Source organism: Atta cephalotes, assembly GCF_000143395.1.
Source record: "Atta cephalotes unplaced genomic scaffold scaffold00008, whole genome shotgun sequence".
NCBI lineage: Eukaryota > Metazoa > Arthropoda > Insecta > Hymenoptera > Formicidae > Atta > Atta cephalotes.
This window is the reverse complement of record NW_012130072.1, coordinates 3794279-3807619: the sequence shown is the minus strand read 5'-3', so window position 1 is coordinate 3807619 and position 13341 is coordinate 3794279. Positions and strand designations below refer to the sequence as shown.

At 28.4% G+C, this 13341-nt stretch overlaps 2 protein-coding genes across 2 annotated transcripts; both read right to left on the bottom strand.

Moving 5' to 3' along the window:
- Window positions 1-696: 696 nt before the first annotated feature.
- On the bottom strand, window positions 697-7050 carry LOC105627226 (cationic amino acid transporter 2). The gene is made up of 11 exons (XM_012208514.1): window positions 7021-7050; window positions 6443-6686; window positions 4719-5003; window positions 4410-4514; window positions 3028-3406; window positions 2648-2787; window positions 2433-2535; window positions 2089-2237; window positions 1841-2007; window positions 882-990; window positions 697-803 (listed from the first exon to the last, which is right to left on the bottom strand). Exons 1-11 carry the CDS (start codon window positions 7048-7050, stop codon window positions 697-699), a joined length of 1818 nt encoding a protein of 605 aa, XP_012063904.1.
- A 3196-nt stretch (window positions 7051-10246) lies between these two features.
- LOC105627225 (prostate stem cell antigen) lies at window positions 10247-11391 on the bottom strand. The gene is made up of 4 exons (XM_012208513.1): window positions 11334-11391; window positions 11150-11269; window positions 10400-10578; window positions 10247-10333 (listed from the first exon to the last, which is right to left on the bottom strand). The coding sequence occupies exons 1-4, from the start codon at window positions 11389-11391 to the stop codon at window positions 10247-10249; spliced, it is 444 nt and encodes a 147-aa protein (XP_012063903.1).
- Between the last annotated feature and the right edge of the window lie 1950 nt (window positions 11392-13341).

Sequence of the window (13341 nt, the reverse complement as noted above, 5' to 3'; positions counted from 1 at the left end):
TATATATATAATANACATATAACACACACACACACACACACACACACACACACATACACACACACATACACAATAGCATCTAAATATTTTTTCCAATTTTTTAAATACTAAATTCATAGAATTTACATGTAATATATTTTTTTCTCATCGTTATTGATTTCACATAGAGATGTAATATGTGTGAATCTATTCTCAATAAGCATACAAATTTGCAAAATATTTTTTAAATGTTTATTTAATATATTTATATTAAATAAATATTTTCAAAACATTTTTTAATGTATGCTAGTTGGGTTATTTTACATTAATAAAACTTGGAAGATTTTAATCTCTTGTGGAAATTAAACAAAATTTTGTTTAGAGAATCGTAAATCATAATAAAATACATATGTAGTAACTATATCATAGCAAAAAGTATATAATTAGTATATAGTATAATTAGTATATAGTATAAATAATTAAAATTTTTGCCATATTTTATACATCTCAATGTGACATTCAAATATAAAATGAAGACAAATATACAAAATATTTTTTTATTTGACAATTGCATCAGATCATAGTGAATACCTTCCAAGTATTATAAATGGAATACTCTCTATAATATATTATTTTAAAAATTTATCAAATTATTATCTGATGAGTCATATTAATAAATTAAACTGATCCAGGACATTATTGTAGTGCTTCATTTTATTATGTGATATGGGAAAAGTCAGCACCTTTGTCATTACTGGTTGACCATTTCTTTTGATTTCGAATATGACTGTGCCACATACCATATAAGAAATATACGCCCAAGCCTGCAATAGCATGTTAAAACAATCAAATGTATATCAACGTATTTGTAAATATTTATATTCATCTCGTAATATACTTACCAATTGCTATCCATATGGCGAATAATATCCATGTGTCTTTATCCAACGTCATCATAAGATAAATATTAATGAGAATACTGAATCCTGGCAAAAACGGCACAAACGGCACCTAAAAATTTAAAAAATATTTAAAACCTATTTAATAAATTAATTGTTTTTCAACTAATAAATTATTGTCATTTAACCATTAATTCGCAATATTATTCGTTTTTTCTATTAATTTCCCTGGAATATTTTTCAAAGAAAAATTAAAAATATCAATAATTAAAAATAAAATAAAAATTAAATAACAATTCATTGAAAAATAAAGATCTGAGATGAGATACTTACAAGGAACATTATCTAATTAATATACCCTAATTTTGATGAAATTTATGCCAATTAAAATAAATCAAAATGAAAAGTAATAATGTCAATTTTATTGATAATCATCAATGCTAAAAAACATGGTTAAAAAACAACATGAAATGTTAATATCACTTATCAGATTGCAACCCATATGGCTTCTTGAATACAATCTGTCACGTTGACAATTGCTGATAAAAGTGACATTATTCTTTTCATTTTGAGCATATTTTCATAGTAAAGTTTCGTAAAAATCGATAAATATCAATTTTAGTATCTCTTATCAATATTAAAGTAATATACTCAAGGAGATACTGACCGAATAGGATCATTATTTTATTATTTTATCGACTTATACATAGTTTACAATAATATTCTCATGATTTATGACACATCGATACATCAATATAATAGCATTACACGCTACTATATCAATATCATATGTACAAATTTTGAAGCACTGATAATTTCAGAATCTCCTTAACGTTTATATGTAATATTCAATAATAATAATAGAAATAAATAAAATCTAATGTTCTTATATTAATGTCGCAAATTAAGAATTAACAAGATAATACTAACAAAGAAATTGTAACAATAAAAAACATACATACCGAAAACGCGAGTTTTCTGCCGGAGACTGGTTGAAAATAAATAAAACTGAGAGTGATCACGAGTCCAATGACGAAAATTACGAGTAACACTATGAAAGCGACTTTTCCTGCGGCGATCTCTGTCGTATACATCGATAATAATATGGCAGTACAGATACAAAGAAGAACTGCAAAAAATTTAATAATTTACATGAAACATGTAAAATCTCGAGGTCAACGTTCATTATTAAAACAATAATAAGACTTACTATAGCAGCATACTAGGACAGTAACAATCTGCGCTGTGAGTTTTGTAGAATGATTTAATTTGTTTGCACTTATCAATTGTTTTATGATAAATACAAAAGTCCGTGGATTATGGTCGCCTTTCTTCTCATATGCTTCGCTTTCCTCATATCTACAAAAAAATTATATTTGTTATCGACAAAAAGGATTTTGTCATCGATATTAATCTGTTCAATTTATTTTTAATCTCATTATCAGTCCAATTAAATTTATTTTCAACATATTTCAAACATATTTTCAATTCTTAAACAAATCAATTTAACTATAATCCTACATAAATAAAATTAAGTTAGAAATTCAAATTTACCGTAAAATAAGTACGCAAGATGCAACAATTGAATATGTAAGGAGCGTACAAATACTCATCATTTTAACTAGTGGATCAAGTTCAAATATTGTTGCTAGAATGCCTGTAATATGTAATATAATCATTAAATGATTATATAATTAATTATACAATAAAATAGTTGTTTCAAGAAATTATTAATTAAATAATTGTTTCAGACAATTATTATTACGAACCCGTAAGTAGTCCAGCGGAAAGCGTGCCCATAATAGGAGTTTGAAATCGGGAATTTATGTTGCCCATCCATTTGAAGACCAGTCCATCTGAAGCCATGGCATAAATCACTCGCGGCAGCGGAAACATCGAACCTAACAGACTAAAATAATTAGTCAATAAACGAAAATATTTATTTATCCTTACTTTAATAAGAGATCCTTTAATAAGATGGATTATAATACAAAACAAAATATAAAAAGATGTTTGTAAATTAAAAAAATTTTGAAAGAATTACATCTACAGATCTATCTGAAAGATCTGTATGTGAAAATTATTTACTACTTTATTTTATTAAAAAATATATTTTTTTTTAAATTGATGCAACTGTAAACGATATTACCTAGCGCATAGTCCGCTAATCGCTCCGATCGTCACGAACCACTTGGCCCATTCCCACCCTATAAAGTCAAATATATGCGGGAATGGTGCCTCGGGATTTTGTTCATAGTACGGTAGCACGGTAGTGAGCACTACGGAAACTCCGAAGTATGCAAGAAAGACAATCGTTAATGACGCGACGATTGCAATAGGAATGGACCGTTGTGGATTCTTAGCTTCTTCTCCCGTAGTGGCCACGCAATCGAAACCGATGAATCCATAGAAACATGCAGCCGCACCTGTTATAATGCCTGATATACCGTAAGGCATAAATCCCCCTTCTCCATTCTCGCAGTCTGTTTCTGTGCAACTGGGTTCCGTTTTCCAGTTATTAATGTCAGCTAGAAATCGTTGCAAATTTTATGTTGTATTATATATATATATATATATATAAATATTAATATATATTTATGTATAACTATATTGGGACAAAAGTTCATAGCGGTACTTCATTTCATGCCATTGTTTTTAAAAAATACATATATTTTTTAATTTGACAATTATACTATTCATGATAATTATACAATTATATATTCGATAGAGCAAAGTTTCAGCTTTAAGAATATGTTTTCTAAATTGCGGAACGATGATTTTTAACAATGACGAAGTTATGATTAGTCAAAGTTAAAGTGCTTCTTTTATTTAATCCAATAACTCAGTGTAATAAAAAAGCTTAGTAACAGTAAAAAAAAACGATTTTGTAGGAAAAACTTTAAGCTTTCACATTAGAAAATTGAAAATAAAGCCTTTTTACAGCTGTTTGAGTTTTAAAATTCGTAGTGAACTTTTGTTCCAACCCTATATTATTTCAACTTTTAAATAATTCTTTTCTTCTTCAAGTGCCATGTATGGAATCTCAGCATGTAAGCGCTTCGCTCTCATGCAATCTGATCGTACAAAAAAGTATATATGGAGATCTACAGTTCTCGCCGATTCCAAACAGCAATTTTTGATAGGGAGGTTTCCTGAGCAAATATACTATTCGATAGTTTGCCATTGCTTTCCGAGAGGAGCTATGAGTGTATGAAAATTTTTCTGCCGAAGATCGAACCCAGGATCTCTAAGTATATCAGAGCATTGTTTGTTACACCATACTCGCGCTCAAAAATAATTCTTTTACTCATATTTAATAATATAATAATATCAATAGTATTATTAAATAAATTATTAATATAAATAGTACAGTTTGCAATTATTAATATAAATAGTACAGTTTGCAATAAAAAAGTTACAAAGTACATTATTAAAAGAAATTATAACATTTGGAACAGCTTATAAATAATTAGCAAGCTGATTATTAATTCGATGTAAGAAGACATGGAATCGAATTAGAAGAGTATTTACCTTTCAAGGAACCAGCAATTATGACAAAAAGTACAACAGACAGGTTCACCAGAGTGAATATATTATTCACCATCGAAGATTCTTTGGCTCCGAAAGCAAGAGCGACTGAAAATGAAATTATATATTGTTTTCGATATGTTTTCATTCAAGCAATTGTGTAACAAATTAACAAATCAATATTACAGAATTTGAATGTTTTATGTTACGAAAAAAGATATGTGTTTTATATAATTCTATCAGAATCATTTCATTTACTTAAAAACATATTATGAGATTTGATTAAATTGATTGAAAAAAAGATCTTATCACCTGAGAAAATTAGAGTAACGCCAAGCGCAAAAAAATCCGGATATGATGATAAACTATCGACATTGATAGGCATCACCGATTCAAAGAAGTTTTTCATGCTGTCATTGAAGAGTACATCGACGTACGTGCTGAGAGCACGTACCACACTAGCCGAGCCAATCACATATTCCAAAATCAAGGTCCAACCCATAAGAAATGCTACAAACTCGCCTATTGTCACGTAACTGTAAATATACGCGGATCCTGCGCGAGGTACTCGTGCGCCGAATTCGGCGTAACAGAGACCTAAACAAAGATATTATAAAAATTTAGAAATGTTACTGTGAAAAACATGGGCTTTCGCACGATATATAAAAATATATATTAAAATAAAATCATCAAAAAATAAATAGCTTTTGAGATATTTTTCTGTATTAATTCTAGTATATTTATGTATGAAATATAATATATCAAATATCTCAACTAGAAAATTTATTAGTAAACACAAAAAATCTGTCATATAAAATCGTAGACAAAATTAACAAAATTTAAAGAAATTTTTTATAATAAATACAATCTGTTGTTTGTAGTTTTTATCAATTATTAATATAATGCAAATCGATAAGTTTTACTTTAGAATTTACTTTAATAAAAGTAACGAAAAGATACACAGATATCACTTAAATAAACAAAAATTTATATTGTTTACATGTGGCATCTATTAATCATCCTCAGTCAGCACGGTTATCATTATAAATCATTATTTATCAAGTGCACAAAACAGCTAACTGCAAACATTATCTTAAGGTTATCCGTATCTCTTCGTATCGATTTATTTTCCAGAAATCTTTAAATCCGGTAACGAAATTCTCGAATGAAACAAATATCGCGTCTCGAAGCAGCATCAGCGATTTTGTTATCATAATCTGTATAGTTTGCGTATTTATATCGCTGATTGAGATCTGCTCGAATAACAAGACTGAAAATACAGACTAAAAGATACAGACTGGAAGAATAACAGCGAGATCGAATAATAGCGAGATTGAAGATACAGACTGGAAGATACAGACCACGTCTATTATTTGACTCAATATTTAATTTTTAATTTCTTATGTTTTTTTTATCAAGTTTAAAGCCTATTTTACAATTGCTTTTTGTTTCCTTTTACTATTTTTCTTTTTACTATTTTTTGACATCTTGTCTTTTTGCTTTTTATCCGGTTTTTTGTTTTACATCGCCCGAGATAAAAGTTAACCAACTTTGAAAGAAACAAAAAATATGTATATCTCAACTAGAAAATTTATTAGTAAACACAAAAAATCTGTCATATAAAATCGTAGACAAAATTAACAAAATTTAAAGAAATTTTTTATAATAAATACAATCTGTTGTTTGTAGTTTTTATCAATTATTAATATAATGCAAATCGATAAGTTTTACTTTAGAATTTACTTTAATAAAAGTAACGAAAAGATACACAGATATCACTTAAATAAACAAAAATTAGCAAGAAATACAATTGTCGATAAAATGGTTTGCAAAGGAGAAAAAAGCAAAAGATAAAAAGCAAGAAACAGGAAACAAAGAGCATATTGTAGAATAGGTTTAAGAATTAAAATTTTTTAGAGATGTATCCAAAATTATTATGTTTTAATCGAATATTTCATAATACGAGAAAGAAATCGATAATGTTTGCCGAATGGTTCCTCTTATTATGTATCAATGTGATATTTGTAAATGCGTACCTGCGAACATTGATGCTACCGCAGCGATAGCGAATGAAATGACCACAGCAGGTCCAGCATGTTTCTTTGCAACAGATCCTGCCAAAATGTATGCACCTACTCCCAGAGTAGAGCCAATTCCTAAAGCTGTGAGATCAAGAGTTGACAAGACTCTCGCCAAGGTACTTTCTTCAGTATTGTCTACCACTTTCCTACGACTAAATGCCTTGTATAAGTCACGTAATTTCCACTTCATTTTATATAACTAGAAAAAATATATACATAATTAATAATTTAAATAGATCAAAAATATTTGAAATTAATAGAAAATTAATTGGAAATGTTATAATTTAGTCTTCAGCAAAAATTGAGGATTAAAAAAAAATATCAAGTTGAAATTATTCGACATAATGATGTTTATCGACTACTACCTTTTTAATAAAACATAAATTAATTCCGTGAATAAAAATTATTTTCTCATAATTTATTTATATCGTTTCAGATACACCTTCTCGTTAGCATCAATGTTTCTATAAATACGACTCGTAAAATTGATGTATACGTGGCCGACACAATTTGCAAAATAATAGACGACTTACCACGATGAGTTTTGTCAAAGCAAAATCCATTTTTGCGAGGAAGTACAAAAAAGTTAAAAAACAAATTCTACGAACTGTCCGTTGGACAGTCAGCGCGTGACTAAGAAGACGAAATTAAAATGCCTTTATATAAATCACGCGACAATGTGCGATGTGCCGCTTCTTCTTCGACGCTTCTTCTCATTTAATTGGCCGAATTGTCTCGCCGATTCGTAGAAGGGCATTTCTACAAGTAATCTATCTATATTTATTACGGTTAACCATCAACTCTTCAATGCGAATACGAACGTCGCCATCTCATCTTTCAGTTGTCTTAAATGTTTCCAAGAAGGAATTAAAGTTTTTTTAATCTCGATCCGATTCATTCATATATTTAATTTTTGGTCAATATTAAATTTCATCACATTAATCGTTTCATATTATCGTATTTTTTGGAACTTATCAGATTAATAAAAAAAAAACCAATCACATGTTACGTATAATCATGATGGAAGAAGACAAGTAATAATGTGTATAATTAAAAGGTCTAATCGCGTTGTTTAAATCTTCAAAAATTTTTAAATTTAAAATGAAATAGATGTATATTTTGAAAAGAGAGAAAACAAAGATGCTGCAAAAAATGTATAAGGCGAAAAATGTATAACGCGATCAAACTTAAGACAATAATGTGCAAATGAATTTTTTAAAATAGTCCGATAGGTTCCAAAAATATGATCGAATGAAGCGATCAATCAATATCGACCAAAAATTAAATATACAAATTGGAGTTTGGATGAAATCGAGATTAAAAAACTTTTAATTTCCTTTCGACAGAATCCAATTCGAAATATACATCTATTTATTAATCCTGCCATTATAGTGGAATTAGCTATCATTTTGTTGTCGCGATACGGAATGAGAGCGAATGTACATTAAAAAAAGAATAACAAATAAACATTATTGTTACATTGAAAAAAATGATATTATATTGATAATATTATTTTAATTTAAAAAATAATATTATTTCATATCTTTAATTAATTTATAAAAATCATATTAATTCAATAACTATACTAATAACATAAATAAAATTTTATTAAAGAACGTGACATTTGTGTTAATGCTATTGGTATAACATTATTTTTTATTGTATGTATTCATAATAAATAAGCGATTCTTATTCGCCAGCGACCATATTATTTTGTTTCCGCGGTATATATCAATTGTACATATACATATAATAGTAGCTTCGGGAAGACTATTAGTGATCGTCGGTATGTTAATTGTCTGACTTTTCTGATAGAAAGCATTATCTATCGTATCTACTATCGTGTACACAATAAACGAGCTTCCATTTTCCTCACTTCTTCGTAATGTGTTATTGTTATATAATCTTTAAGTTACCATAGATATAAGTATTCGTGCTAAGTACATATGAAAACAGTCATACTTGCTGTAAAATCGTGCAAAATGGATTTTGTGTTGGACTAAATAATATTATTTTTTGTTTCTAAAGTATCACGCTCGGATACATTGCATGATCATACGTTTGCACAAGTGTGCATATACTTCAGGTCAATTTCACAAATTTTTTAATTTTGTACGTCACATTGATTTATGTATCTATCTCTGAGTTTCGAATTTAGAATCGGGAAGACTTTACTATTATTTTAAAATATATTATTTATACAGCAAAACATTGCACAGTCTACAATTAAAGAATATTTTATTAAGAAAATAATTAATGTAACATATATTTTTTTATCTAAGCTTTTTGTGTAAGTATTTATGTAGAATGATTCAATTATTTCCTAGCTAAAAAATTAAAAACTGAATTAATATTTAGATATAAATGCTTTACAAATGTTATAAAGTTAATTTCATATGAATTAAATACATATGAAATTAATCTATAAAATGATTTAAATTAATTTAACTTAATATTTTTATTCATATAAATCGTGTTACGCGAATAGCAATTTATACAAGCGATTTGTACTGTTTTCAAATTCATATCCATTTAAACGACATAATTAAATAATAAATTATTAATACGCAAGGATTATATATAAAACAACGCTATTGTTTATTTGAATCGTGAAATGCAAAAAATAGCAACGGACTTTATTGCGAATACACAATATTTGATACATCCAAAATCTGTCATCGTAAATAATTAACGTTTTTTAAGAATTAGTACAATCGTATTTTTATACAACAGTTTTTTTAGTAGATAACACTTACAGTAAATATCGACGTATATCTTGGTCGGAGACTATAAAAATTTTATCAGATGTGCGCACGACCGTTTCGGCGCAGTTACTGTGCAATCGTACCTGAGCGATACTGTCGGTTATATTGCAAACGATCTTGAAATTGTTTTTACGAATGTAACTATTCTCTTTACTCTCCTTATCGCTGAACAAGATACCGATTATCCCCTACACATGTATGACGATACGATCATAATGAAGATATGTCGATATCCCCGAGCATTCCCCTCAAGATATTTCTGCAAGCTTGGAAAAAATGGTTTATTGACAAATGCAATAAATACATTTAAACTTTTCTACTTTTGCAAATATTCATTTCCATAAAATTGGTATTTTCATTTAAAATTCAATTGCTAGTTGTAAATATAATTTTAATGTAAAATGGACGGATTATATAATATATAATATGTATATTATAACAAATAAAAATATTTAAAAAATATATAAATCATACACTCATATACACAAGCATACATATATATAAATATAATATTTTATAATAGAACATTGTTTCAGGTGGACGGATGTACGTTGTATAATACAGTTTTATATACATCACACAAATTTCAATTTGCAATAAAAATTTCTGGAATGATTAATTGAATGATGTCGAGTAAATATCTTCATGTATATACATATCTGTATATATCTTCATACATATATATATATATATATATATATATATATATATATATGTGTGTTAGTAATCATAAAATTAGTAGTGCATAAGATTACTAATGCAAAAATGATATTCCAAGACATTTTATATCTCGGTATATTTAAAATATTTAAAATCAATTTAAAACATAATACATTCATACGTCTACGAAACTATTTTGCGTGTACAATCTTAATATTGTCTTGCGTCAATTATTACATTAAAAAAGGTGTCTGTACGTATTCAGTCTGCAATAATGAGATTGCTCAGATTTATTAGCTGACTAAAACGTTAGCTAATTTCTGCAGAACTTCTGTCATTGAAATCTCGATGCACCCAACAAGGAAATTAAGATTGTTATGGCAAATATTCCATTATGTACTTTCCTTTCGTTTTCACCAGACTGAAATAAAAAATAAAATACTTACATTGTATTGTTTTCAAATTACCAATCAAACTTTATACTTACAATAACATAATAGTTACACCTATCGCCTCCACAACAAGAAGAACACTTCCAGTCCTGATACCAGATATGAGTGCAATCAGGCATATTATTGCGCTGCAGTCTCTCGCAATCTTTTTTAAAGGCACATCTTTTAGAGACGTAAAATTGTTTCTTGGCTCCCTGAGACCAATATGGTGTACCTATAATCATCAGACTTTATCAGAGGTCTGTTCTTTCTATAATAAACTCTCTTTTTGCATCGTTCATCTTTCTCCTTTTTCTCTTCGTTGAAGAGAAAAAAAAGAAAAGATAAACTGTGCAAAAAGTTTTAGTTAAAAAGAACAGACCCAAGAATAATAGGTTTGTTCTTTTTAGTTGAACTTTTTGCACAGTTCATCTCTTTTCTCTTTTAATTCCCATGTAGAAAGAGAGAAAGAATGAAGTGCAAGTTCAGATAAAAAGAATCGATTTCTTATATGTGCACTGCCTTATCACTGATGTACCTAATCAAATAAATACAATTTTTTAACTAGGATATCTTATTTCAATTAAAATATACTTTCGTAATTAAAAAAAAATAGTCAGACTCTCTCCCATCCAAGAGATATCGATATCAAATTATTTAATTAAATGTGTTCTTATCGTCTTTAATAAAGAACGATTAAATGATAGTGGACTTGATTTATAAATTGAAAAACTGATAATACGTTCAGACCATACATAACCTCAAAAACATGGAAGGACGCAAAGTGGAGAAATGCATTTACTTACTGCCCCATTTAATCTCCGTAAGGCAAGTATCGTGTCCCGGTTCGCAGGTCTTGATGGTGTTCAGGCATTTTTCTTTATTGCCTTCCTGGTCCGTGCAAACGTAACATTCCAGGGCGTGGCCTATGGGCAAAAATAACGTTCGAAGAAACGAAGAGAAAGCCTTTTTGGGATCTCGATCACTTACCGAGTGACACGCAGGTGATAGTGATTAGCGCGAAATGCCACTTTGTAAAATTCGGCATCTCGGAAGAGATAGCGCAAGCACGATTTATCACAGGACAACAATCGAGACGCGAGCTACTTTAAACCACTTTAAACGCAGCTGATGAATCGGTGTGTCAGTGACGGATCGTAGAAGGATCACGAAAGGAAGCCTTATGAGGCTTCAGGAGGTCTTAAAATTTGAAAGTCGCGCTTCTATGGCAGCTTATCAATTATTAAAAAGTAATTCAATGTAATTAATAGTATTAATATTTTTCGACCCGATCAGGGCTGTGGTCAAAGTCTCGCTACAAATGCTTTGATGGACCAATTAGAAGAAAGAATTTTACAAACGAATTAAAAAACGCTTCAAAGCGTTTGCAACATCGCGTTGAGCATATCCCAGGTTTGCCTCAACTTGGGTTGGAAAATGCTTTGCTATTAGTTGACGTTACACATTCTATCAATAGGAAAGCATGAAACATCATTAATTCAATCCAGGTTGCAAACTTTGCCAACTTGATTGGGCTGAGAAAGCCATAAGTTTCATTGATATTTTTGTAAATCAACATTTGTAACGTCACGTTAAATTGGAATCGGGCAAATTATTTTGTGCCTTCTCGGGGTGATTGATTGTATTAATCCGTTACTGTAAAAAAGTGTCGATCATACAACTAGTGGCGCCATCGCATTCAATAAATGCTTGATTCCGTAAAATATAATTGCATGATGTATCATTTGGTACAATCTAGCAAGAAAGCAGTGTAATACAGATCATTTTATTTTTGTTTAACATTGGCAAACATTGATATAATGATCACTGATCTCTACGGAGGATTATGGGAACCATGATCACCTCTTTTGGAGTTTCCTTTTTGAAAAATATTTATAGCAAACTGTTATTTTTAATATTTCTGAAATGTTTAATCACAATTTTGATATTCTAAAAATATTTTTTAATTTAAGAAACTCCTACATATAAAAAATATTTTATTATATTCTTCTTCTTCTGTGTAATTTTAACTTTATAAATTTATAAGTGGTTCGCAAAATACAAATATAAAATACAAGGAGCATTCAGCCACGCGCAGGATGTTTTTTTACGAATATCATATATTTAAAATTCTTACGTTAACAATAAAAATTCATAAATTTTTTATTGTTATTTTAATTTTATGATTATGCATAAATTATTGATATTATTTATTTTAATTCCTTTAATCTTATGACTACGAATAATTGTATATATATATATATATATATATATAATTTATGCGATATATTGAAGTTGGCCTAATATAATCCGAACCGTTTATGAATTTATAATTAACATAAGAATTTTAAATATATGATATTTTCAAAAAACATTCTGCGCGTAGCTGAATGCTCCTTGAAATATAATTTTAAATAAAAATTTTATAAATTATACATTTAAATAATACCTTTTCGATATAATTTAAATAATAATTTAATATTTTATCTTTTTATATTTGATCTTAAAAAAATTTCGCTTGTGGGTCAATGATAAGTACCCCTTGATAAATTTCTGAATCTATCCCAAGCAAAATAACAAGGTATAATAACATCAAAATGACATTAAAATGAATTGGAAATAATTGAATAATGACTTAATAATCATTTTGACGTCATTTTGATATCATAATTCTGCTTAGGATATGATAATAATTCATATGTGTTACACTGTGTCATCTATGGGTGTCATCTAATAAGAAAAAAACTATCTGATATCGATAAACTATAAATTATCCGATTAATTCGATGAATAAAATGATACATGCAACATCATGCGTTTTATGAAACGCATGCCGAAGTTTATATAAACATTTGAAACGAGGAGATGTAGTTGGATGCAACATTGACACTCTCATAAAATTATCGTGCGATATTTATTTTGATTAATTTGTATACATAAAACACTTGTATACAGAAAAAATATTGTTACATCTATAAGCGTTCTTTAAGAAGTTCTT